This window comes from Malus sylvestris, chromosome 2 (genome assembly GCF_916048215.2).
Source record: "Malus sylvestris chromosome 2, drMalSylv7.2, whole genome shotgun sequence".
NCBI lineage: Eukaryota > Viridiplantae > Streptophyta > Magnoliopsida > Rosales > Rosaceae > Malus > Malus sylvestris.
In genome coordinates, this window is record NC_062261.1 from 22,873,816 (window position 1) to 22,901,492 (window position 27,677).

The following is a 27,677-nucleotide window of genomic DNA, read 5'->3' on the forward strand; positions in this document are numbered from 1 at the left end:
TGAATTCAGTAGGTTTTGTAATGTTGGTTGGAGATGCTAGATGAATTCAATTAGTTTTTTTAACAGGTTTATGAATTTCTAGATAATTAAGCGGGTTTTATGCATAATTTGGTCCATTTCATATTTTTCTTCGAAAATGATGAGTGGTTTGTGTTTGAATACACTAGTTTTGTTGTGGTTATATCATTATTTTTGGGTGAGATTTTTCAAATTTGGGGGTCAAGTATGATAATCTATGACTAAAATGTTAGATCACCTTTTTCTCACTTTTTGGCGGGAAATTTGAATTTCAAAATTTGAAATTCAAATTACCAAAAAAAAAGAGTCAATTATTTTCTGACGTGTCCATTTTTGGTGGGAAAACTTTGGGTGTGGTGCCACGTGGAATCCATCTGGGCAAGGAACTGGGCCCCGCATCAAGCCAAGTCAGCATTTAATTGAGAAATTCACGGACAAACTAACAGAGGTATAACATTGCAACAAATTCTAAAGATGATGAGTATGATAGTGTGGTTCGACCTATAGTTGAGATAGTTTTGTGTAATTTAGGTTTATGTTAAGAGTGGGGTGTGTAGTTTTGTGTCATTTTTTACAAATGAGGATATCGCTCTATGCCTATTGCTTGAGTCTTATACTTGCTTAGTAACATGACTGTTGGAGAGCCTTATGTCGGCACACCTCCACTTGCCCCTCCCCCTCTTGCCAGAGACTTGCTCACAGTAGTTTGCTCTTTTACAAGGTACTCAGATTTGTGCATCTCCACCAGTTGCTACGGTGATCAAATTTGGTTCCAATAGATACCACTAAATTTCCACGGACTTAATGATATTCCTAATTTGATACCATTAGATTTTTTATTGGTAGTTTTAAACTCTTTAAAAATGATCAACAGACTGCTTTATTAGTGAGCAAAAAATAGTAGAAAGGATGGCAGTTATTTGTACACAAATATTAGTAATCTACATGTGTAAACAGGCACGTTACCTGATTACCATCAAGGGGCAAATATAATAAAGGAAAACTAATAAAAAAGACTTGAAAACTTAGAGTTTTAATGATAAGGACAAAATAAAGGGTAAAGTGAATAGTACCAGGATTGACTTTTTAGTGTAAAAATGTGATTTTTTTGTTAAAGTGAACAGTACCGGGTACTTTTAGTTAAAGTTTTCATATAATAAAGATGCCAAAAATCAACAATCCTAACTATATACAAAAACAATGAAAAAAAATACAGAGGCTGCAAGCAGAGCGTGTGTGGTAATGATGTGGGCCTCGATAAAAAAAAAAAAATTCCTGAAGAAAACGACGTGGAGCAAAGCTTCCGAATAGGTAAAAAAGGGCACCTAACATGACAACAATACAATAGGAGACCACTAATGAGGTTGCCTCGACCACAAGCTTCAGAAACCGAAACCAACTTGGAACCCACTACACCATCGCTTACAAACCCTAAATCCTACATAGCCAACCTGCTTAAACGCATCCGAACTGTCAACCTTGGATCCAAATCTCCTAAACGCTGAACACCCAAAAGTTGATCTACATTTAGTTTGTAAAAATGATCACGAGATCTCATATGCGGCATATGATATGCTGGTCCATCATTGTTGGAAACATTCAATCTGAAATTTTGCTGATCTATGGCTGCCAATTAAGAGAGAGAGAGAGAGAGAGAGAGACTGACAATCAATTTACAATTTAGGTAAATATTTAATTACAACACTTCTAAAATACAAAATACAAAATAAGCAAATACAATCGCATGGGGATTGAACACCTAAAACATTGCAGTTGCAGATGCAACTTGCTGCTCATTACAGTCGAAAAAAATACAAATCTTGTCTTTCGGCCATGCTAATAATTAGTGGGCACTCTCCGATACCCAACCTGAGACCATACTTTCGTCCACAGGTTTTGGACCGCCACAAGACCTTGAGACAGATTCGAAAAGTTTTTCAATCTCCGGTGCACATCTGATGAATGCTCGGTTCCAGAACTGGTATCTCGGATTCTGAAAAATTATTAAATAGCGATTTAGAATAAATTTGCAGACTGCCAAACTGACTTTCTTTTGATTTATCGTTTTGGAAGGACAGGAAGTTACCTTGATAAGCTCAATGAAGGTAATCAGAAGACCCCATGGATGAGGTCGGTTAACAATCAGACGTTCCAACAATACCCTTGTGATTTGCTCCTGGATAATTTCATGCTGAAGTAAAAAATGTCGACAGTTAGAAGATGCAGCTCAATCTTAATCGATGTAAAAACAATCCAAAAACATGCGTTAAAATAAATAAATTCTCCCATCAACAAAAAGAATAGACGACTATCATAGAGCAAATGTGAAGCATCTACGTTGTCTCACCTGGTTTGAATCGGCAAACAAGTACAGAACAATGAAGGAAAAGTAATGGGTATGGGTGTTTGGATAACGCAGTTGGTTTGCAATCGCATTTAGGAAAAGGTAGCGCCCTTCAGTATCTAGGTCCACCATCAAAGTCTGAAAAATATCCAAAGCAGCACCCACCAAATAGACAGCCAATGGAACAGTTTGGGTAGATTGCGCTTGAGGCGTTCTAGCCTGAAGCTGCTGGATAGCCTGTAAAATGAAACCCAAAATATAAGCACCCAACTGTCCGTTCTACTCAAGTCAAGACCATCTCTTATTACAGATATAGTCATGAAGGTCTTCAGATTTCGGACTTGTAAAATTATGTCCCCACTTCATCCTTACTCCCACTTTGTGAAGCACAACAGTCATAATTAACTAGAACATGGAAATCAAGAAATCTTGCAAACAATTAGTGAATTTTTTTAGGAGTGAACACCTTATCAAAAGCAATGGATTACATAACAAGTACTGATGATAAACAAAAAAGCATTAGAACAGTTGGATCTCGCAGCAAAATCCAGCATAAGAAAAAGTACCTGCATCCCAACATAAAGCACAAGGGAGTTGATCAGGGGTACATTGTAACGGGTACCAGCTGAGGCAGCTTCACTTGGTAAAAGGAGCAACTTTTGCTTCAGTTCAGTCAGAAATGAAGAACCCTGTTGCCTTGTCTGCAAAGTATTTCGAAACAATGTTTAAGCATGATAAAATATTTTAACAGGAAAACCACGATGGGAACCCACTGTGTAATCTAGAAAACTGACGACGAAGAGTTTAGGCAGAAGACTAACAAAAGGGAAAATTTGGGATGATCAAGTGGTATAAGTACAAAATGAGCATTCATGCATTGCTATAGATAATGTATCATGTTTGATTAGATTATTCCATGATACTTAATTAGCATTGTCAATTTACTGTTCTAAGGTTATGTTCCTACTAAGCTGTTAAATCTCACTGCTCTATTGTTGTGCAGGTTTATGAACTAGATAGTGAAAAAGATAGGCAGGATGAGATCGTACTATATGTAAGGCTAGAATTTGTTTATTTATTTTGGCTCTGTAAAGATTCTTGACTTTTTTATGAGAGGAATTTATTTTTCACCCATTTTCTATTTTTTTATTCATTATTTAATTTTTAGCTCATGCACCCAGCACAGGGTTATTTTTCCACCAACTCTGAGTCAGGGGTGTGACAGACAGGTTGGTTAAGTGGGCATTTAGATCTGGATCCAAAAAATCAACATGGCTATTAGGTCATGTTTAATGTTCACTTTTCCTCCACTTTCATACTCATTTTACATTTCTTTAAATATTAGAGATCTATAATAGAGAATAGAAAGGCAGCACCAGAAGGCAAATCAAGAATGTCCACACAAGAATGTCAAACCAAATTAGCAGATGAAGAATGAAATAGTATAAGATTACTGCCAAAAAGTCTGCATACCTTGAGGTACTCATCCACATCAGCTTTCATCTGCTTCGCTTTTAGAGCTGCATCAACCTCAGAGAGAATACGTGGAGACTGACTGATTTCAGCGAGCAAATCAATCTGCATATATACCAACCAGTCCCCACCAGATCACTTTTCATAACCTAACAATGTTACAAAATACAAAGTAAATACGCAAGATCATCAGCCACCTTTAAGTTGGGAGTAGATGGATCTGGTAGCCTCATATTACGGGGAAATGCACTGAGGATGATATTTCGCATTTGAATGCAGCTTGGAGGAATTACATCACAGAACGTAAAATGATAATCACAAAGGAACTCTGGAAAGTCATGGAGTAGCACTAGCAGCACCCTAAGTGTGCCTTTATACAGGAAATGCACCTGCATGGATAAAAATAAAAGAAAATCCTATGAGACAGATGGCATGCTGTAAACAATGAAATCCAACAGAGTAAAGAGGCAGACCGGGACTCCAAGTTCAGCATTCCTCAAAAATGGCTCCATGAATTGAAACAAATGTACCAGCAAACGTTGGATATAGGGCCAACCCTTCTGGCCATTTCCAGCAAGCATTTTTGGCATGAAACTCCTATGACTCACCAACTCAAGCCATGCAAAGCTGATAAAAATAAATTCTCAAAATTGGAATGCACGCAGTTCCAAGGAATATTAAGATCACAAAGTCTATTACATAAATCCTCGTATCTAACTTGTTTACAAACAAGAATGTTACATAAGCAATAGAGGAAAGAACAGAGAGAATACGGTAATTGTAGCATAATTTTACCATATTCTCAGCTATCTATACAAACAAGAATGTGAATACACAAAGTCCATATTAATCTTATAGTTTTACCCTATTCTCAGCTATAAAACCAAAATTGAGGAAAAGATGGTAGATAACAAAGTTTTGCAATTTCTATATACGGATCAAGAAGAGACACCCATGGACTAGTTACAAGGGACAGTCCAAAATTAACTCGACGGCCAATCCCCAATTAAATAAAATTCCAACAGTGTCATCCAATCATAATCAATGTATTAAAAGGGGAAGGCGTAGGCGAGGACCTAAAATTATATATATATATATATATATATATAATACAATACTTGTAAAACAAATTAATCAACTTCAACAATCAAACAAGTAGCAAATTAATCAACTTCAACAATCAAACAAGTAGCCAAACTACCAGTGACCAATTAAAATAGAATACTAAAAAACTTGGTGGTGTGGAGAATTTTGAAACAAATTGAGGTATGAGATTGGAGTAAAATTGAAATATAGGATTGGGATTGAGAATTTAAAGTGAGGGATTGGGTGAAGGGTATTGGGTGGGGAAGGAGGAGGAGACCTCCTGTGATTGGGTTGCTTGTTGCTGATACATGGGGACCAAATGTTCCTATATTAAAAAAAATAAAAATAAAGACTTGGGCCAAATGGACATCATTTTGGGTCAAGTCATTAAAAACATTAAAAGGCGGCCAAAACGGTGTCGTTTAGGGCAAAGTTTTCATAAAAAAAAATAAAAAAAACAACCATTCTTCTTCACGCAGTTGTCTTCTTCGTGAAGACACCGCTGCAACCCAGAAACAGAACCAGGTTTCCAGAAAACTTCAAATATCAAGCAAGATTTGGGTCGCTGAAGGGTACTGGGAATGCGCAATCAAACACCTTAGGCGTGCATTGGCCGCCTAGGCACGCTCTGACGAAGCCTAGGAGAGTTTCCATTGGCCGCCTAGGCACGCTCTGACGAAGCCTAGGAGAGTTTCCGCCTGCTCCCAGAAAACAGAGGTAAATTGCTGCCGCCCCGCCTCCAAGGCCGCCTAGGCGTGCCCCGAGGTAGAGTTTTTTAAAACACTGATCATAATCAGTAACAGCCTAGAAGTTCATAATCACAAAACCAAAAAACATATATATACCACTTCAACCATATAAGCTACAATTCCTTATCATAACAACTCACATTTCATTTCCTACCAATGAAGAAACAGTAAAGAATATGACTGACGCTAACCTGAATGTAGGAACCTTAAGGGGCTGCAAAGCATGAAATGCATTTGCAAATGCTGTCAATATCTGCAACATAGATAACCAACATTATTGATTCAACAGAGGCAAAAAGGACAAATCAAAGCCAAAAGAGACCCCAGAGGTCCTGACCTGAAAGTTAGCACCATCAATCACAGGATCCAAAGAACCAAGGTCTAGAAGCCAGTTAACAATCAATCTAAAATACGGTCTTGGGTTGAAAGATCCTTTTTTCTCCTCTGCATCCTTTTGAATGAATCTCACTATGACTGCTAAAATCTGCCAAAGTGTCAAACAATCAGCCACAAGAGTTATTGACTAATAAAAAAAAAAAAAAGACTCAATCAAACCAAAAATTGCTTTGTGCTCACCTTGGACAAGAGAAATAGTTTATTTGATCCCTGCACCAACAGACAATCCATAGTTAAAATTAGGTCCAGGAATCATAAAACATATTCACAAAGGAATAATTACCTTCAAAATTAAGAAAACAAGTTTAGCATAGATATCAATAGCAAGGAAGGAGAAATTCGGCACTTGTTGAGGTGTTTGCAGTGTCCCGGGAATTGTCATCTCAGAAGACAGGCAATGTGCAACAGATAGCTCCTGAAAAGGAGTAAAAGAAAATATGTTTTATATCACTAAGTATCATTCTGAAAGCAAACCAATTTTGGAATTGAGAACTCACTGTGAGGACACGGAAAAACCGGTCTGTCATATCATCCCCTTTCAGCAGACCATTTTGATGTAGCTGCAAGATAAAATGGGTATAAGCTGCATCATTTGCACCAGGAAGTTCACAAATCCGGTACCACTCTGCAAACAGCATTGACACCTACAAGATATCCAGAGAAGTCCAACCACTTAAGAGAAACATTGTATGTACCACTCCATATACAGATAAAATTACATTTGTACTCACAAAATTATCTAAGATCTCATTCATTTATCCACCTAAAATATAGATCCTCCCCCTCTTTTCAATTTCAAATGCTCAGTCTCCCAAGGATATGTATCAAGCAATAATGTGACAGACTATGTAAAAGGAAAAAAGCAACAGGAGAACAGCATTCCCACTCCCAGAAAAAAATTAAAATAATAATAAAAGAAACATGCAAAAATAGGCATTCTTCTGTAAATATACATTGCAACTAATATTTCTATTTAATATCCTTATAATCTAACAATGTGAGGCTTATGAATGTAAATAATTGTGTACAGATACCTGCTCACGGAATCCAGGAGGATCTGGTTCGACAGACTCCACATTACTAAAGTCTTCCCTGCTCACCGGAGAGTGAACAGAAGCCTGTTACAACCAAAGCAAAATATCAGTTGGCGCTGGAAAAAATACACAGATAATAAAGAAATCTCCACCGACCTTTTTATCCTTAGATATTCTTCCCTTGTCCTCTTTTCCTACATTAATAGCAGACGGAGCACCCACAGTAGAAGCAGGATACTTTACCATTTCAACCAGCTGCTGTAGCGACTCAGGAAATCCAGGCTTTGCAGCGAGCTGTGTATCAGCAGAAGAGGTAAATGGACAGTACTTAAAATAAACACCAACAATATATTTTTTCTTTTAAACAAACCTTTGCCAATGTGTCAACAAGATTTTGAAGTTCTGATATAACTTTAGATTCTTCAATCACCAAAGATTGGAGAAGGGAAATTGAAAATTCAGTTGCAGGCTCTGCATATTTTAAGAAATTGGTGAGTTACAACAACTCTAGTAGTATTAATCAGTGATTCAGTATACAACACAGCCATTTAACTTACTATTTCTGCCCCCATCAATGAGTTTTGCCATTTGAACATTGTACTCTGCAAGATTTAGTAATTCACTGTGAATAAGGCCAACAGTAATATCTTTGTTAAACTTCCGCTCTTCATCAGAATAAATAACCTGCAAGAAGTTGCAAACCAACAGATTATAATGGGAAAACGTGAAGGCCAGAAGCCTCGGAACAATATCTATCACGAGTTTGTAAGTTTCTAACTAATACAAAGGTGACATAACCTACAAATGAAAACTCAGAAATTTATAAAGTTTTGCTCAACTAGAAAAGATAAAATGTGACCAAATATTTAAAGATCATCAAGGCAAACAAATTATAACAAGAAAATTTGGTAACCCAATAGGATCCCAAACCCAAAACAATAAATAGATCAGTTTTAAAAGAAGATAAGAAGCTTTCCAGTCAACAATAGTTATCTCAGAACACAAGTACAATAGCTCATACCCAACTAGTGAGCTCCTTAACAACAAGTTTGCAAACATCACGAATAGCTGTCAGCATTGCAATATGAGCACTGACGTGAGTATGGTTCGATGCATTCTCGTATAAACCCTTGAAAACCTGTATCAAGATTAAAAACAAGCATCAGTTATCAGAAAGATAAATTTTCTTCCTAGGGTTAATTAAAGCAATTTTGTTGACATCAACAGAGAAAACTACAAGAGCATCCAAGTTAACTGCAGTGATTAACTATTTAAACAAATAACTAAAGCTTCACATGAAGGGTAGCACTGACCTTTTGAGCCACAGCCAAGGCAGCCTCATCTCGACTAACACATCTGAGTATAATCTCAGGAACTTCACCAATTACTCCCTGGATAGACATATAAGTCAACGAACACTCAACTCGTGTGAAATATGTACGCCAATGTATGCATACATGTAAATATGTATAATGTATGTACAAGTACAGAAAGGCAAATACTACCAATCTAGTTCAAATTAGATGCATATCGAGAATATCTTTCAAGTTCACAATTTGGAGGCAATATATAACACAAGGAAGAACGTATACGATACCTGAATTTCTGACTCTTTAGCATCGTTGGTCACCAAAGCTTCAAGCTGAATATATAAACAGAACATATGTCAAGCTAAGAAAAGTTTTACATTTTTATTAATTCATTAACACTCAAAATAAAAAAAATTGAACCAAAAAAGACATCCATAAAGAATATAATAAGAATTCATTCCCTAGATAAATAAGAACCAGACAGACATCAGAAAGTTCAGGACTCAACGATAAGGCATATGAGAAAGAAAGGAGCCACATAGGTGCGATTTTCAACCTTTTGTGAAACAATCTGGTATTTATCCAATGCATCCCTCGTATTAAGAGAAGGTTCTGAGATGTTGCATGCCAGAAGTTCAGTTGCAGTAGATGAAGGTAGCGGCTGTGAAGAAATTCCAGATTCCTAGAATCAAAATGCAAGTATGAGAAAATAACAAAAAATGCAACTTACGCATTGTACAATCATGTAAAAACTTTCAACCTTTATAGCATCAGACGACTCTACTGACTGCAGCTCTGGGGCAGAAGCAGCAGAAAGAAATGAACCAATGACAGAATCATTCTCAGAACTATGCTGGGAAACACCATCACCCGCTCCAACACAAATAGATGATGCACTGAAACATCACACCGTATTATAAACATTCAAGCAATTAATACTTCCAAGTATATAAACCAAAGAACTAACAAAATATAAAATCTAATAAAAAGAAACCTTGAATGCAGAGCTGGATTGGGTTCAACTGCCTCATCCAGTGGACGAGAAACAACATCAAACTTGCTTCCAGGACCTGCTGAGTAGCCTGTGTTAAGTTGAACCGAGGCTGAACCAAATATGCTATTTAGACCAGCACTTGCAGATGGAGCTGCAGTACTAGCAGGAAGAACATGTGAATTCTGGCTAGACTGGTTTTGCCAGGGAAGCCGCACGAAGTCCTACATGATAGACGGGTGGTAAGAAGAAATGAAATTACTAACCATTCATATAAGCACCAGACTATACTAAAAAAAATAGCAATCACCTCATAAACTCGTTGTTGAGAAATGGACAAATGACCAGGTTTAGGGCGAAGGGACTCAGGCACACTGCCACTTTGTGTATACATGTTAGCATCAAAAAATGTTGTACCCGCACCTTCCCTCTTCCTTCTTAATGACAGTTGTTGAGCTATTTCTCCATCAATTGTTTGTAATGCCTGCAAACAATTAGACAGTAGTTAACAAAAGAATATTTCAATTTCCACGTTTTTTCTGTAAATATGAACGATTTTGTTTAATTATAAAATTATTAGTAACTATGTTTATCTAAATTGACTTTTTAATAATTCCCAAAGAAAACTTCCATTAACATATAATTCTTAAAAATATTTCTCCCTTTCCATTTACCCAGCAAGTGGTGAGAAATGCTTTCAAACACAAATTCACCCAATACTGAGCAACAGAAAAATATTTGAATAGTGGTTTGACATCTTGCCACCATAATAAATCATCACATACAGAGCCAACACTAAACAAACAATAACACGGAATTCCATAGCATATATACTTATCATATAAAGCATTCATTCATCAAACCAGACCTTATCAGTAGCAGCCTGTTCAATGATTGCACAGCCAAGATCCAGATTGTCATTAGTAACAAGTTGTACAGCATGTTCCAGATGATCATTTGGAATGTTTGATCCCTGAAGGGAATTTCGCAGCTGAGTTGATATAGAAGTACGCAAGGGTTCCTGCTTCAAGACAATGCAAACCAAAGATGAACACCAGGACATAAAAGGTCATTCACCAAAAAAAGGGCCCACCAAAGAAGTTTACAGCAGGGAAGAATACATCGTCAGAAAAATAATAGGAAAGTAGGAATTGTTCTTTGTATAAGAATATAAGATGCATCACGTAGCATGCCAAAAGGTGTTACAAATGTGCCCAACTTATAACATGGGTAAAAATACCCTATAAAACAGGTAGGATACACACTAAATTTTACCAAAAGAATCCCAAGAAATTTACTGTAAGAGGAAATACCTTGCAAGTTACATGAGCTAGACTTCCTGCCAAACTTGCAACCATCAAGTGAGCTGCATATAATATTCTTGTCTCATCAGATTCCATGGCATAATCCTGCCACCACAAGTAATTGAGGAGATGTGGATGAATTAGTTTCTATTCTAACCAAGCCTTCCCACGAATCTCACTACAGAAATGTAACCCCAAACACAACCCATAGCAACAATGCAGGGAATGATAATAGAGCAGGGTAAGAGAGATGAATAAGATCTACATTACAATTCTTATTTTTGACATCCAACCAATGTATTAAAAGCGTGAGGCGTGGGCAAGGAGTCCGAGGCGAAGCCCGGCGTAGGCATGAGGCGAAGCCTTACGAGATTAATTTTTTTTTTATAAATGGAGGTAAGGCTAGCCGACATTCACCTCTCCCAGACCCTGCGTAAAACGGGAGCCTTGTGCACTGGGTACGACCTTTTTATATATGTTTTATATATTATACATATAATTGTATAAAAAATAATACTACGTAAAATAAACATCCATTCTCAATTATTCATTCAAAAAATAATACTTAACGGTTAATAAACAGTTTGTGCAAGTAGTGGAGCAAAGTATTCAATTAATTAACATTATCGTGACAAACCCCAACCTATAAGTAGTACGCAGAGGCTTGTCCGCAATTTATATTTGTGGTCAATGTGTAAAAGACAAATCCCAAGGCAACCTATAAGTTTATTGTGGCTTTAGTTTAAAGTAAGGAGCTGGATATACTTTTCTGTCTATTAACCCCTCTACACTTTCTGAACTACTAGCACCTTCCACTGTTATCCCCTTATCTACACTTTCTGTTTTCTATCTAATACCAACTATTCAAACATTTCTACAAACAAGGCAGCATGCAGAGGCAGAGCTCTTCCCCAGAAAACCTTTCCCAGAAAACTAAATCCCTAACTTTTTCAGAATTTCAGAAACCCTAACCTATGGGATCTTGCTGACGCTGGGGTGACGGCAGCAGGGTGATGGCGGCATGGCGACGGTGCTGCTCCAAGCGGCAGCATGGCGATGGTGCTGCTCCAAGCGGCGGCGTGGCGACCGGTGCTGCTCCAAGCAGCGGCTGTGTTCTCTGTTCTGGGCTTCTGGCGTGTGGGAGAAGAAGCAAGAAAGCGAAGAAGGCAGAGGCAGACAAAGGCGATCGAAGGTATGGTATGAAGAGGATGTTTAAAACTGAAAATCCTTACCCAAACGGCGTCGTTTTGGGTTTGGATGGTTTTTAAAATATCAAAAAAAAAAAAAAAAAAAAAAAACAGGGGCAGACAAGGCGCCTGGACCCACCTTGGCATCTTTGGCGAAGCATTTCGCCTACTCCAGCAAAACAGAGGCGTTTGCCTCACCGCCCAGCCTCAAGGGCGCCCTAGGCGCACCCTGAGGCGAGTTCTTTAAAACATTGCATCCAACATATAAAAATGATTTACAGCACAAATTTTCTCACAACTTGGTGCCTCACATCATCACATGACATGGAAACATAGAGGTGAGGTAAGGTTTTCCCAAATAGTTAGTTTATTAATATTTTGATGTAGGAAGTGTGACACTAATCTTAACAATAAAGAAAAAAAAATCGAGTGAAAGAAATAGAAACACCTATAAATGTTCTATTCAAGCCTGATGGGTGTATGAGACATATTGGAGTGGTAAATCAACATCAATGTCAACTCTTGATTGAACTGACCTCAACCCCATTAATACAGACTAAAGCATGAGGAGCAATGCAATGCGAACAAAATAGCAATCACAGAATAGCAACCCCATATGAAGACAAAAAAAAGTTATTGAACTAGGCCCACTATTCTTTACAGAACAGAAACATACACTTGGTACTCAAAAATCAGCATATAAAAAGTGCTACCGCAACTCGGATATCAATACAAGTAAGCACGCATGACAAGATGGACTAGATGAGAGGGATGCCATAAAAGCTATAATATGCAAAGGGGGCAAAGAGTCGGAGTCATCAAAGAGCAATCCAGGACAAGAAATATTACACGAAGATGAGAAAATTTTAAATATAACACAGCATTAAAGATAAAACAGTGGCTAACAGTAACGAAAATTAAAACCTCAAAATATGAGTTAACTTACCTTTAAGACAAGTTCTTTAGTTGTCTGAGTAGCTATAGAAACACTGCGCTGAACGATACCAGATACTATCTCTTTGATAGCTCTGTCCATTGCAATCGGAACCACCCTGCAATATGTGAAAAGAAAAATGAGTGATTCTACCAAAGAACTGTCTAACATAATATGTAAGAAAGGAGTATCATAGAACCTCTGAAAATGCAAGTGCAATCCCAAAGCACTGAGTTTCGGGTTGATAACCACGTGAGTTGCAATATTAGATATTGGTGTGGGAACCTGCAAAAGACCGGAGATCCAGCCAAGAAGAGGATCAAGGGACGAAAACTAACAAAAACATCTCACACGCAGACAAACATCTCAAACAAAAACAAAACGTTGAACTGCATCTGACTAACAGAGAATGGTGACTGGGATGGAGTAGCTTGTAACAGTCCTTGAGCAGGAATCTGATCAGGCAACAGCTTTTCATCCTCAATTAAGGTGCCAGTTGAAATATGAACAGGGGGCGCATACTAGATAGATGATACACCAAAATGTCAAGCTAATAAGAAAATGTGTCCCACAACTGATATCACCCAAAAGATTTGAATTCTTCAACAACTGGAAACAAACCTGAGATAGTAGATGTGTATGGCTTCCAGAATTAGATGGAGCAACCTCAACGGGTAGTTCAACCTGATTTAGCGGAGATAACATTCCGGATTTCACATCAGCAACCATCTGTGGTTGGGATGATCCAATATCTTTGTTAGAGAAATCAGGATTCCCTTCAAGTTCTCTGTTCCGGTCCTTGAGAAGAGAACTTGGGGATATCTCCTTCAAATCCACACCAAGATTCTTGAATAGAACCTGCAATTCCAAAATAATAAGGTATAAACATAAATGGTATAACAATACTACAGAGGTCAAGCTGTCTAGTAGCAAAACGAAAAACCAACATACGATACCTCAATATCAAACTTCAGGTTCATTTTCAAGTTTGGCATTGAATATATCTCAGCAAGTAATCCAAGAATACCCATTGTCCAAGGATTTGGTGGCTGATATGCCAAGCTACTTTGGCATGGCTCCAGAATCTGCAGCAAAAGCGTAAGGTCTTCATACATCTTAGGTCAGAGAAAAAGAAAGCAAAACAACCATAACTATACCTTTGAAGTAAAGGGTATAACTGCAATCATCAACCCCTTTTCATATGCCTGCAGAGAGGAGGTAAAGGAGGGATCCATTACCATAAACCAAATGATAACCATTTAATAGGTAGCACAAGTCTTATGCCACAGTTCAACGAAAATAATATTGATCAAACTATTACCTCTATAATCAAAGATTTGGGATCTATTTCCCGAGCCCTTAAGACTTGATTCCTTCCAATTGTAAGTTTCCCAAGCCAGCTGCCTAAATTTTTTAACAATGAACGCTCTTCTGAGCTTGATTTTATAAGCTCAGATCCAAGAAGAACCTGAGAGAATGCACAGGCATTAAATAATACTGCCACATAACCATACTCAAATGTGCAAATACCACACACGTAAAACATGAAACCTTGCACCAACCACAAAAGGAAAAGACACAATAAGAAAAGACAAAAAAAAACAAAAAAAAAATACCTTGCAGTTCTCGTAAGTGGCTTGAACAATCTCCTTATTCAAACACTTAGAATTAACTTTGTCCAGAAATTTCAGGTACAAATCATGAAAATTCGGCTCAATGCTTGCCCTGCCAAGAGGTTAGGTTGATGCACAAGTTAGGACAATCACGAAAGCAGAGACAATCTAAGTACAAAAAAGAACAGAGGAAAATAAAAACAAAAATTATCTTTATATATCACAAGAAAGTGTCTTACCTTTTCATAACCATATACTGCGCAAACCAAGGATGGTACTGCTCTTTCATTATTTCAGCAAACTCCTTTGACTTAGCTTCAACATTGGCAACTGAAATATTATTAATTATAAATGATATCTTGTCCTGAATCTCTGATGCTGGAGCCTGTGCAAGAAAAAACACCCATAAGCATTAAACTCAGAATCTTATAATATGGACAGCCCGGATACATCACCCAGATACTGCAAAACTCTAACATAACATTAACTTCAGAAAATTAAGAACTTCTCAAAAACATAGGAGGATTATGCAGAATAAATATGAGATAATGAAACAAAGAAACCTCTCTCTCTGTTCTATACCCCGTCAAGTCATAAACAAAAGATATATATGAGTACCGCGAGTAGCATCTTTGATGTTCATCGAAGTCAAGATGGGCAAAGCACAAATACTTATGCAAGGGAACAAAGGGTGAAGAAGCAAAGCACCTTGTTAATAAAGAGGAAGTCCAATTTTTTAAACCAGAAATCAGATACAGATTTATCCAGTGATTGCTGAAACGATCTTGTTAAAGGATACACTGGACCCACAAATCAGATCCATTGCCTAATAGAGATACCACTCACATCACGCACACAGGCAAATCGGCACATGCTCATGAGAGCTAATCTTAAGCAAGAGAATTCAAACTGGAGAACGAGAGAAAAGAAAACCAATAACAATATTACGAATGGATAATTGCAGTACGAAAAACAAAATATCATCCCACTCGAGTCCCACATAGGCCAATCAGTCCATAAGAGCTGATATGAATACTGGTGCAAGAAGTTCACTTATCCAAATATAGTAATATCAAACAAGTATGGTAATAAGCTTTGTCAAACAGATACTGCTATAGAAGCTAAAAAACAATTCAACCAAGTGAAGTTGTGTTCCACTTAAGTAATAGGAATCTGACTGCAACGATCCACGCCAGGCAGGTGACAATGAAGAACAGACATCAACAATTGCAGGAATTAGAGACCTCTAAGATGGAACACAATACCTCAATGGGAGTATCTCTTTTCTCGGCAGCAGCAACTAATGTTTCAATATTCAAAGCAGAGCCAAACCCTGCATTCATATTGCATAGTTATTGTCACATACATCAAGATAATAAATATTTAATTAAAAATCAATGGCTTGGAGATAAAGTTGAAAATTACTGGTAGAAGTAACTCCTCGAGAAGGACGAACAAAACCAGGGGAAGCAGAAGACAACATTGCTGGAGCACCGAGTGCACTTTGTGACTGCAAGTTTCAGTAAAAAAAATGTAAGGGAATCAAAATTTCATGACATACTGAGCTGATAGCATCTAGTCCCAACCCCCCTTTTAGAAAAACAAAACAAGCATGCCTTCTGAATACTAGGAGGATCGTCAACAGGACCAACCGGAGGTTGCACTGCAGAAGATAAAGGTGGCTTTATGTCATTTGATGAATTTGAGGCTTTATGATGGTCATCAAGAGAACTTTCATGTCTCTGTTGAAGCTGGAGTGGTGAAGAAAGTTGTTGCCCGGTATGTAAGATGGTAGAGCCATTTAACTGCAAAAATGATTTAGCATATAAGAAGAAATAGACAACAATAGAGTAGCTCTACCAATCCGCCTACACCACCTACCTCTACATTTCCTGGGGTAGCTTGACTGGGACCATGGTGATGAGCAGCGGAAGCATGGTTACTTCCATCTGAATCTAAATGGCCTAATGAAATCCTGGCAAGAGCCTGTTCAATGAAAGCCACAAGCTCTGAATGAGTACTCTGCAGATGGGATATTTGAAGAATATGATTGCAATACTGAGGCCACTCAATCAGACGATCCACAAACTGCTCCAAGGCCTTAGTTCCAAACACAAACATCTGCAAGTAGAGAGACAATCAGCAAATCATAATAGGAAAACATGATGAGTATTCAATGAAAAAAGGTACAAACTTTTGAATCCGCAGGTTTGCGCAATGCATCTAAAACACCACGCAGAGCGATCCCAAGAGTCAGATGAGTTACAAGCTGGTGTTTGATGACAGAGCCTGAAATATGATTATGAAAAATTGCTTACAAACATTGACAGTTGAAGTACAAAACAGGCATACCCCAGAACAAATAATAGCATACTAAGACACATAATTAAATAAAAATAAAAGAAAAGGTCTACAGAAGAAGCATATTCACAACAATTTTATAAAAAAATAAATAAACAAATAAATAATACATAAGGGAATGCACAGCAGAAAAGAACATCAAATTACAAACAAACACAAATCTTATGATTTTCTCCACACATATACACAAGAATGCATAAAATAACCAAAATCACATCTAGTTAAATTATTAACAAGTGCATGCTCTGTTTATTTGTTTGTTTGGATGAAAGTGCATGCTATAAATATGCCAAATAATGCTCATCAAGACCACAAAATATAAAACTACAAGATATAAAATATATATAAATAGTTTATTCTTACTGCTTCTCATACATCCACATACCAGAAAAACATACATATAGATGCATGTGCCTACCTAAAAATAATCCTTCATCTCAACCAAAATTATTTTACTGAACTCTGTTTTGCATTATTCTTTACAATACACAAACAAAAGTTCCAAGGTTTGCTAGATATATGATTTGGACATGCAAGTCATTGACAGCAAAACTTGGAACAAAACTCACCAAACAGAACTGCAGCAATTTTGAGCTGTCTTTCAGGATACTTGGGGAAAAATCTATATTCTTCAAACAGATTTGCAATCATGCACTCAAAAATTGACTGTTCCCTGTCAATTCATGCAGCACAGGCTTCTTAATTAAATCTCAATTCAAAGGTAGTATAAACACAAGTAGTGTCAGAAAATTCCAGTATGGAGTCTATATCCCTTCCCTTGACACACAGGAGAATATCAAGTGCCAAAATAAAACCAACCCCTTCTAAAGCAATCCCTTTATAATCTTTTACATCATGTTAAAAGTTTGAGTTCACACTATAGAAAGAGAAAACTTCCTCTGTAAGATTTACAATTGTATTGAATGAATAATTCAGTTACACAGATGTGAATATATATAGCCTTAGCTACCTTAGGCTAGTTACAATAATACCCTCAACTACTTTAACTAATTACAGGTACTAATAAAACTAACTACACTTAGCTGTAACAAACTATTTTTCACTAACTATATTTCATGATTGGTCATTCTCCCTAATACACCCCCTCAAGCTCAAGGAGGAATCAAAGAGGATTCCAATGGGAAGCTTGGAACACAAGGAAGAAAACCGACTTTTAGACAAAGACTTGGTGTGAAGATCAGCCAATTGGTCTTCACTGCAAACATAGTGAACTTTGATGAGATTTGTGAGGACTAGCTCCCGGATGTAGTGATAATCAAGCTCAACATGCTTGGTTCGAGCATGAAAAATAGGATTAGAAGCTAAAGAGATAGCTGAGAGATTATCACACCAGAGTGTAGGCAATTGGGGTAGAGGAAAATGAAGATCCTTTAGGATTTTGCACACCCAAGTAATTTCTGCAGCAGTGTGGGCTAAAGACCGATATTCAGCTTCCGTATAGGAACGAGCAACAGTGCTTTGTTTCTTAGCACTCCAACTAATGAGATTAGGGCCAAGAAATACACAATATCCACTAGTAGAGCGCCTATCAAAGGGACAGCCTGCCCAATCAGCATCAGAGTATGCTCAAAGAGTGATAGGACCCTTAGTGAACCATAAACCATGAGAAATAGAACCTTTGAGAAATCTGAGGACTCGTTTTGCTGCTTGAAGATGTTCTCGTGGAGCATGCATAAATTGACAAATTTGATTGACAGCAAAAGCAAGATCCTGTCGAGTCCAAGTAAGATATTGTAACCCACCAACTATAGAACGATATTCAGTAGGATTGGATAAGAGAGGCCCATTGTGATCCAGTTTCTGAGAACCAAGAGGAGTGCAACAAGGTTTTGCACCCTCCATGTTTGTTTTCTTAAGAAGATCAAGGAGGTACTTGGTCTAATGCAGGAAGATACCTTTGTAGATCGGTGTACTTCCAACCCCAAGAAATAGTGTAGAGGACCAAGATCTTTAACTCGAAACTGAGTGCTAAGTTGCTGGATAAACTGTTGACAGAGCTGAGAGTTAGGCCCAGTGACTAAAATGTCATCGACATAGACAAGGACAATAACCAATTGAGGACCATTGAGAACAAATAAGGAAGCATCCGATTGTGATTGATGAAAACCAAGTGTACGAAGAGCTTGGAACAATTTATCAAACCAAGCTCAAGGAGCTTGTTTAAGACCATATATGGATTTCTGCAGCTTGCAAACAAAACTGGGAGAGTTAGGATCAACAAAACCAGGAGGTTGTTGCATATAAACATCCTCTTTTAGATCGCCATGAAGAAAGGCATTGCTGATGTCTAATTGCTTCAAAAACCAATTATGTTGGACAGCAAGTGTAAGAAGAATCCAAATGGTAACCGGTTTAGCAACAGGACTAAACGTTTCCTGAAAATCCACTCCTTCTTGTTGATGAAAGCCCTTGGCTACGAGACAGGCTTTGTGTCTGTCAATGGTGCCATCAGGATTTTTCTTGATCCGGAAAACCCATTTACAACCAACAACATTCTGAGAAGAATGAGATGGAACAAGAGACCAAGTGCCAGTGGTCATTAAAGCGTTATACTCAGCTTGCATTGCAGCTCTCCAATGAGCATGTTTTGATGCTTGCAAATATGTACTGGGAACAAAGTCAAGATCAACGGGAAGTGGATGTTTGGTGGCTGCATAAGCTCTAGACTTGACAATTCCAGCTTTAGATCTTGTAATCATAGGATGTGTATTCGCAAAAATAGGTAAATGACTTGGCTGAAGAGGCAAGAGACAGGAGTCTTGGGATAGAGACAGAACTGGAAGAACTTGGAGAAGTATCCACTGTCTGATGACATGAAGAATGCTGAGTTGAAGTGGAGATTGGAGTAATAGAGGTAGGAGCAGAGGAACACGGTGGTGCTGAAGAAGTACTTGCAGTAGGAGAACTTGAGAAGTGCTTGTGGAAATGAAGATCCAAATATGGTGAAGATGAACTCTCGGAAGATAAACTTGGAATCTGCAGTGACTGAAATGGATAAGAGTTTTCATCAAAGACAACATGTCTTGATATGTAGATGCGATTTGTAATGAGATCAAGACACCTATAGCCTTTATGTTGAAGACTATATCCCAAAAAACACACAACTTTTACTCTTGGCATCCAATTTACTGGGAATGTACGGTTTAAGCCACGGATAACATTGACAGCCAAAGACTTTCAGTTTTGAGTAATCTAGATGATGTTTGAAGAGAAGTTCCCACGGTGACTTTGTTAATCCAGAAATAGGAAGTGTATTAATAAGATATAAAGCAGTGGAGAATGCTTCAACCCAAAAAATATGAGGAACAAGAGAAGCAACAAGTAATGTTCTAGCTGTCTCAACAAGATGTCTATGTTTCCTCTCTGCACAGCCATTTTGTTCAAGAGTATGAGGACAACTAAACTGATGTAATATACCATGTTCACGAAGAAATGAAGCAAGAGAGTTATTAGTGAATTCACCCCCTGATCGGAACGAAGAATCTTGATTTTATTGCCACTGAAGTTTTCTACATAGTTTTTGAAAGTAACAAAGGTAGAAAATACATCAGACTTGGACTTCAATGGGAAAAACCAACTATATTTGCTAAAGTCATCAACAAGAAGTAAGTAATATTTGAGACCGCTATTAGATGTGACAGAGGCAGGTCCCCATAGGTCACAATGCAGAAGTTGAAGACTTTGAGTTGTTGATGAAGAAGCCACTCCAAAAGGAAGCTTGTGGTTCTTAGCAAGTGCACAATCTGAGCAGAAAAAATCACCAGTTTGCTTGCCTTGCAATGCAAGATTATTGGTAGATAAGACCCTTCTGAAAATTGAGGAGGAAGGATGTCCTAAGCGCTTGTGCCAAACTGTGACAGGTGCTTTAATGCTGAAAAAAGCTGAAGGTGGAGAAGAAGAGCTGATAGAACCTTGTAAAGGATAGAAACCATCTTTAACAGGTCCTTGCAAAAGCGTCTTCCCCGACATGCGATCCTTGACAATGGATCCATAGCGGTCAAGAGTCAATGAACAGTTGTTATCCTTAAGAAATTGATAAGCAGATAAGAGATTATGTTTCATGAAGAGTACATGTAAAACATTGCTCAGCTTAAAAGAGGTATGAGAAGTCTGCAGAGAAGATGAACCAGTATTATGAAAAGATAAGCCTTTACCATTTCCAATATACACTTTGTCCTCTCCAGTGTAAGGAGTAGGAGAAGAGATATTGGCTACATCATTAGTGATGTGAGAGGTTGTGCCAGAATCAATTAACCATGGCTGAGAGGATTTCGCTGAATGATGCACACACATAGCAGCAAGTTTAGCCAGAGGAATGCGACCACAAATGTCCGGATTCATACGATCAAAGCAGTCAATGGCCTCATGACTGGTTGAACCACAGATCTGACAGGGAACTTTGAAAGTAGAAGAACTTTGATAATTGCGAGAGCCTTGATAATTCCGATTTCCACGATTGGTGAAGTACCACAATTATTATGGAAGCTGCGATTGGAGGAGAAATTACTGCGATTGGAGGAGAAATTACTTCAATATGGCTTACCCTGACTTGAGTTAAATCGAGAAGCAGAGTGAAGAGGTTGGTTCTGAGCAGCAAATCCAGATGGAGTAGGCAGCAGAGGAGGCTGAGATTGCACAGAGAAGGCTTGGAACAGCTTAGTTGCAGAGGATGAAGAAACAGTCTTGCGACGAGCCATAGACAACTCTTTGGTGAGTACGAGGCCATGTAGTTCATCAAGAGAGGTAGAAGATAATCGGAGAATAATGGAATCAATAAAGGATTCGAATTCATCAGGCAATCCATGTAGGGTGGCAGCAATTAGGTCACGCTCGGAGATTGAAGCACCAGCAGCTTGCAAGGAATCAGCAATTTCCTTGATTTGTTGAAGATATTCAGAGATGAACTGAGAACCTTTCTGAATTGATTGAAGCCTCGATCGCAGTTGGTGAACATGAGCCTCCAAAATTCCACCAAAACGCTGTTCTAATTTCAACCAGAGCTCACGAGAAGAGGAAACCCCGACTGTGAAAGGAATGATCTCTTCAGATAAAGTAGAATTAAGCCAGATCAAGAGATTTTGATCTTTTTCATACCAATCCTCGAAGGCAGGGTTCAGCGATCAATCGGGCAAGTATGGCGAAGGACAGATCTCAGTACCATCAATAATCCCAAGGAGTTTGTATCGCCGGAAAATGGGAGCAAACAGAGCGCACCATGGCAGATAATTGGACCTTTTCAGCTTGATCAGCACCATACTACCGATGTTGTGAATCGTAAGAGAGGTATTCAAATTCAGAGGACTAGGATTAGAAGAGGAATTAAGGTTTTGGACCGAAGGAGAGATGATCGGAAAAGACGACCCAGTCGGTGGCGATGCAGATTGAGCAGCCATTTCTTGCAGCGATCAAGATTCAAGAAAGATCGAAGACAAAGATCAAAGAAGGTAAGAAATCGATCAGAAATCGATCGAGTTGACGAACGGAAGCGAAGGTCAATGCTGTGAAGCAAAATGGCGAGATACCATATAGAAAGAGAAAACTTCCTCTGTAAGATTTACAATTGTATTGAATGAATAATTCAGTTATACAGATGTGAATATATATAGCCTTAGCTACCTTAGGCTAGTTACAATAATACCCTCAACGACTTTAACTAATTACAGGTACTAATAAAACTAACTACACTTAGCTGTAACAAACTATTTTTCACTAACTATATTTCATGATTTGTCATTCTCCCTAATACACACGTACCTTTTTTACATAATATTACATCCGTATAGCATGTAAGAAGATGAAATTATTAGAAAGCAATTCAGCCTCTCAAACTTGAGCAAAGGGTTTGAGTTGAAGGTGGTTGAGAGTATTGAGACATAATAGAAAAAAAAAAGTAGAAACTCAGAAGATACATATTTAGATTCTTTGTGAAGTACATATTTAGATTCTTTTTGAAGATACATATTTATGACTGACACCATGGTAGTACTGTAAACGTTTAAAAAGATGAGAGAACGTGTTGGAAATATTATTAAAGTAACCAGATGAAAAGGCTTTAACAGACATACCTTTTTATAGAAGATTCCTTGAATCGGGCAAGCATTTGGACCATTGAATCAATTGTCAACTGACCAGAAAACATTTGATGGAAGTAAGAGTTTGCTTCAGCTTCAATATCATCTGCATATCCATCAGTTGACTCCGTAGGGTCACAATTCTGCAGCCTTGGATTAGAATCCATAATTGTTACAGACAACCTTTCCAACTCCTCAGTAAGTTGGCTAGAGGCAATCAAGCCAACATGAGCTTTAAGAACCTAAAATTAAATACAGATAGTGAAACTATGCATGATACATGATGAGGCAACATCCAAGATAACAAAATCACATGCCAAGTTGTAAAACCTTCAAGAATATAGTAGCAGTGTCCACAAAAATATTAGACACGGCACCAGAATGTTGGAAAGGTCTGGTGGAGAAATCCTGTGACCCACTGAATTGAATCTCCTTCAAGAACTTTATGCACTCCTGAAAATTTGCATTATGATTATAAGGCGTCTATATTCATGATTCTAATATTATTGTTTCTAAACTTTATAGAAGAGTTACATTACCTCAAAGAAAATATCCTTATGCGCATTCAAATTATTACTCAACCACTTCTCAAGGTCTACAAGCTCTTTTCTGGAAGCAAGGGCTGCCAGTCTGATACTAAAAGAGGAAGGGATCATCTCTAGGACAGATGATAGAATCTACAAAACAAATAAGACATACCAGAATAAATGGCAATTCCACTAAAATTAGGAAAAAAGGAACCCACAAACCACATATCCATATTACTTCTCAATTACACAAAAACAAGTGCAACAGACAACTGGTGAGCAAGCAGCTTACCTTTAGCTCTTGACAGATATCCAATATTCTAGCTATGCTATCTGGATCACAATTGTGAGAATCCATAAATCCCCGCAGCACCAGTGAGGTGTTAATATGCCAGAGGTGGTTAATTATGCCACTGCCCGTTGCATTTTTTACCATCATGGGGAAAACGGTATAAGACACTTCATATTGCAGCAGGTTATACAGAGTCTGCAATTTCAAATGTAAACTAATAAGAGAAAAGCTCTAGGAGAAACTGGTGGTTTAAAACAACAAAGCACAAAAAAAATTCAGAGTGGTACATTTGTATGGGCCATCCCAAGAAGCAGGACTTCAGGACAGTGTTTAAGAGGATGCTCAAGCATTGATCGAACAGGAAGAGCATGACCCCTCTCAGCTAGTAGACACAGTACATCCAAAAGGTCAAGACTCAACCATGCATGATTTGCATGTCCAAGTTGAAGCTTATGGCCATGCACTGCATCAATATAGGCCTGAAAGGATGATAGACAATTCATAAAGGTCAAACAAATATAACATGAGGGCACAGAGAAAAATGTTAATTGCTGGATAAATATTAGTTCATACCAGTTGCCTAACAGAGTGGGCAAAGGTAAACACTTCAGGTGGTGCTGATATAGCATGTTTAAGGAAGGATAACTGACCCTCGGTATTCTTCCAAACAGACCTGCAGATAACATGGAGGGGGAATGGATCCTGCACAGCTCAAGCCCGAGACCACAGATTGATAGACAGAAACATCACAATTTGCAAATTACTGATCTTATAAAAATGCAAGAATGCAAACCATACCTGACACACATGCTGATACACGGACATGAAAAAAGAGAAAGCCTCCTGATTAGGAATGTAGAATCCCTCATGATCCAAATTTTCAATAACTTGTATCCAGTTAGTGCCGGGAGCCTGTAATAAGCATGCTATATTAGAAAACAAAAGGGTTGCAGTTCCTTCACTAAGTCACAAGACTCACAACTCAAAAAAGAAAAGGAAAGAAAAATTACAAAGTGTAAGAATATAAGAAGTAAACTTACAAGTTGCATGATTGTATCTACAAGGACATCAATATTCCAGGTGTTCAACATAGGCAGATCGGATAAAGTGCTGTTACCAAGCGCCAACCAGAACGTTGAAAATGTATTCTGATTGTCCTCAAGACCAACATGAGTAGAGGCAATCATACCAAGGATTTTTGAAATAGTAATCTCAGTGAGAGGTAAGAAAAGAGATAAAATCTCGCTGCACTGAGATGAATCAACTGTGCATCCATAACCTAATTCCTTCATTATATCTCCCATGCTGATTTCCTTCTCCATTTCAGATAAAATAGCATCAAAATTATTTTCTCCGTTTTCATGCAACAAATCCACATTGCTGCACAGAAGATAAATGCTATTGAGTTCAGGATGCATTCTGGCATGACAAAGAGAGAGAGAAAAACAAGTAACAGAACGACAATCAGAAAAATAACTATACCTCAAAAAATTGGCATCACGGAGCTCATCTGAAAGCAATGGAGTTAAAACAGAAAAACTGTCATCTTTCAGCTGCAGTAAAGATAACATCTGCATAAAGGAATCCACATGCTTGGAAAGGCCCTCAGACCGGTGGAGGAACATAACAATGTTATGAATTTGCTCAGATGAATTCATAACATTAGCATTTTCACACAACTTCTGGATCTGAGCCATACAGAAGTTCTTGCCTGGAAACAAAAAGTAATCAGTTCTGTGTTGAAATAGGCTGCAAATGAAAAGATGCTGCCACTGCAACAGAAATTTGTAGAGAAAAAATACATCAGCCAAACAGTCCGCAGTTTATCCAAGACTTTACCACATATCCTGGTGTCTAGGTTTTCAGAATCTGACAACGCAAGAGCAATGCCAGTTTTCTCAGATACAGACAGGTGTAATGCATTAGAGACATTCTCAAGAATTCCTTCGCTAATCTCTGTATTTCTTAGGGACTGACAAAACACCGTACTGAAATTAGGTCTATCAAGGAGAGATTTGAAAATTGAGGCAAAAACCCGCTCCAATGCTGCATTCTTTAACTCTGTTCTGTAATTAGTGAGATGATCCAGACAGGTCTGTAACAGCAAAATGCTTCCCTCAATTCCATATTCAATAAACTGCCATGAAACCACAGACTATATCAGCAAGAGATCCAGTGAGAATCATGATTGATAAACTCCATACAAAAAACTGTTATTCCAGCCTACTAGTTTATCAGCAACATAAAATGTTCAGACCTAGAAATAGATCATAATCTAATAACTCAAGATCTCAAAAGATTTACTCAAATTTTTAACGTTTGCCTCCAGCTTCAAAATAAACACTAACTTTCTATTGGCCATGTATAAGAGCTAAAGCTGCTGCAAACTGTACTTCAAAAATAGAGCAAAGAGATCTCAAGAAAAACTAGTAATTACTAATTTAGTGTGTGTTTCAACCATTCGCTTAACCACAAAAACAAATATCTTATACCAAAAAAACCAAACAATGTTCAGGTTTCATATATTAAAGCTGTTAGCTGAAGACATTGCCTTAAAATCGTCGTCCACAACCCAATACATGGTCGAGAAATGAATGAATATGATAATTTATAAAGTAAATCCAATCTGCAAATATTTTACAACACAAAACCAAAAAAGATATCAACGTTTCACATGTTCCCCTTACTTAACCTCCCCACTTCCAATTCAACTCGTCATGGTCTGGAAACCCACTCAATAAACACACTTTTATACAAAACTTTACTGCCGGGGTTGCAAAGTGTAGTACTATAAATTTACTGGCACAAACCGATGTGACAGATAAGTGGCAATGCCATGTCAATTTGAGAAACACCAGCTGCCCCATCAGTTTGTAAATCAACTTTTGCGCAAATTTACGACGACAGAAAAAAAAAAAAAAAAACACATGGGTTTCTTCAGTTTCCACACTGCATTCAACCATCATACAGAGCCACACTACGGCGGCTCGCCTTCGAAAATATCAAAGGCTACGCTCACTGAGTGATCCAAATTAAACAACACAGCCATATTCCAATCATGTTTTCCACCATTTCTCCTGATATTAGTTACTAAACTCCACAAATGCAATTGAAGTTCGTCTTAATCCCACAAACCACCAAAACATTACAGAAAATTAGGCTTCGAACTAAGTACGCAAACAAGGCGAATCAAACCCAAAAGGGAAAACGGAGGGGGCAGTACCTGAGAGAGCTCTCGAAGAATGGAGTCGGAGTTGGCGTCGTTGAGGCTCTGGAGGAGGAAGCGAATCTGGCTGGCGGTGGCCGGCGTAAACTTCAGCATCGCGACGACGGAAGCTAGGGCTTGTTCAGAGAGAGATGAATGCAAAGAAGAAGGGTAGTTTGGGAATTCGGAGAAATCGTCGACGGAAGAGAGAAGCGAGAAAGAGGGAGAGAGTTGTTGGCTTGGTGGCGTCTGATCTGAAATTTGAGTGTGGATTAATATAGTGGTAGCGGACACCCGGTCCTTCTTCCCTCAAGTTCGACTCCATCACCTGCGGTTCTTTCTCCAATCGACTGGTGCTACCTTCTGGTGGCCCCACGTGTACTGGCAAAACAAAAATACAGAAAAATAAGAATAAAAACAAATGTGTTGCAACCCTACTAGATTAGGAATGTGATTATGTAAATTTTAGTGTATATAGAAATATCTTAGAATATTCTCTAGGATTAGATATTATCCTATTAGGGTGCGTTTGTTGCACCGGACTATTTCAGACTGGACTAGCTTCAGGGACTAAGCTGGACTAACTTAGTGAAGCGTTTGGTATAATATCGGACTAAGAAGCAGGATAATGAAAATAGTATTGTTACCAGTTTGGTGTTTGCTTAGACTAGAACTACATTACTATTCTATTTTAATTGCTTTTTTATTAAAGATATTATTAAAATTAATAATATTGGATGAGAGTGAGAGACTCAATAAAA

General features: G+C 38.0%; 1 protein-coding gene across 4 annotated transcripts; it reads right to left on the minus strand.

The window, feature by feature from the left end:
* Nucleotides 1-1,677: 1,677 nt before the first annotated feature.
* On the minus strand, nucleotides 1,678-27,257 carry LOC126589747 (uncharacterized). 4 transcript variants are annotated; one of them, XM_050255137.1, is made up of 51 exons: nucleotides 26,935-27,257; nucleotides 25,551-25,848; nucleotides 25,194-25,422; nucleotides 24,752-25,091; nucleotides 24,510-24,623; nucleotides 24,285-24,413; nucleotides 23,999-24,190; nucleotides 23,712-23,906; nucleotides 23,432-23,569; nucleotides 23,223-23,345; nucleotides 22,887-23,134; nucleotides 17,370-17,473; nucleotides 16,634-16,728; nucleotides 16,321-16,560; nucleotides 16,056-16,244; nucleotides 15,865-15,949; nucleotides 15,705-15,772; nucleotides 14,679-14,824; nucleotides 14,443-14,551; nucleotides 14,148-14,294; nucleotides 13,984-14,031; nucleotides 13,783-13,911; nucleotides 13,448-13,684; nucleotides 13,231-13,347; nucleotides 13,026-13,111; nucleotides 12,839-12,944; nucleotides 10,715-10,810; nucleotides 10,270-10,422; nucleotides 9,712-9,885; nucleotides 9,405-9,625; nucleotides 9,171-9,306; nucleotides 8,967-9,071; nucleotides 8,698-8,742; nucleotides 8,414-8,491; nucleotides 8,122-8,238; nucleotides 7,658-7,784; nucleotides 7,471-7,571; nucleotides 7,257-7,394; nucleotides 7,101-7,184; nucleotides 6,564-6,710; nucleotides 6,350-6,481; nucleotides 6,247-6,276; nucleotides 6,008-6,154; nucleotides 5,862-5,923; nucleotides 4,309-4,462; nucleotides 4,033-4,224; nucleotides 3,836-3,940; nucleotides 2,929-3,063; nucleotides 2,366-2,599; nucleotides 2,105-2,209; nucleotides 1,678-2,011 (listed from the first exon to the last, which is right to left on the minus strand). In XM_050255137.1, the coding sequence occupies exons 1-51, from the start codon at nucleotides 27,031-27,033 to the stop codon at nucleotides 1,862-1,864; spliced, it is 7,179 nt and encodes a 2,392-aa protein (XP_050111094.1). In that variant the 5' UTR covers nucleotides 27,034-27,257; the 3' UTR covers nucleotides 1,678-1,861. The 4 variants fall into 4 exon arrangements, with proteins under 4 accessions (XP_050111094.1, XP_050111112.1, XP_050111103.1 ...); XM_050255155.1 differs by having other exon boundaries at nucleotides 6,413-6,481; nucleotides 8,967-9,092; XM_050255146.1 differs by having other exon boundaries at nucleotides 8,967-9,092; nucleotides 16,092-16,244; nucleotides 26,935-27,256.
* Nucleotides 27,258-27,677: the final 420 nt, after the last annotated feature.

What these genes read in the sequence shown, in the direction of transcription:
- LOC126589747 (XM_050255133.1), bottom strand. Translation starts at nt 27,033, where the DNA reads ATGCTGAAGTTTACGCCGGCCACCGCCAGCCAGATTCGCTTCCTCCTC. An exon ending in TTGGGATGGCCCATACAAAT is followed by an intron (nt 23,907 to 23,998) that starts GTACCACTCTGA and finishes TTGAAATTGCAG; the next exon opens with ACTCTGTATAACCTGCTGCA. An exon ending in GGTTTTTCCGTGTCCTCACA is followed by an intron (nt 6,482 to 6,563) that starts GTGAGTTCTCAA and finishes ACTCCTTTTCAG; the next exon opens with GAGCTATCTGTTGCACATTG.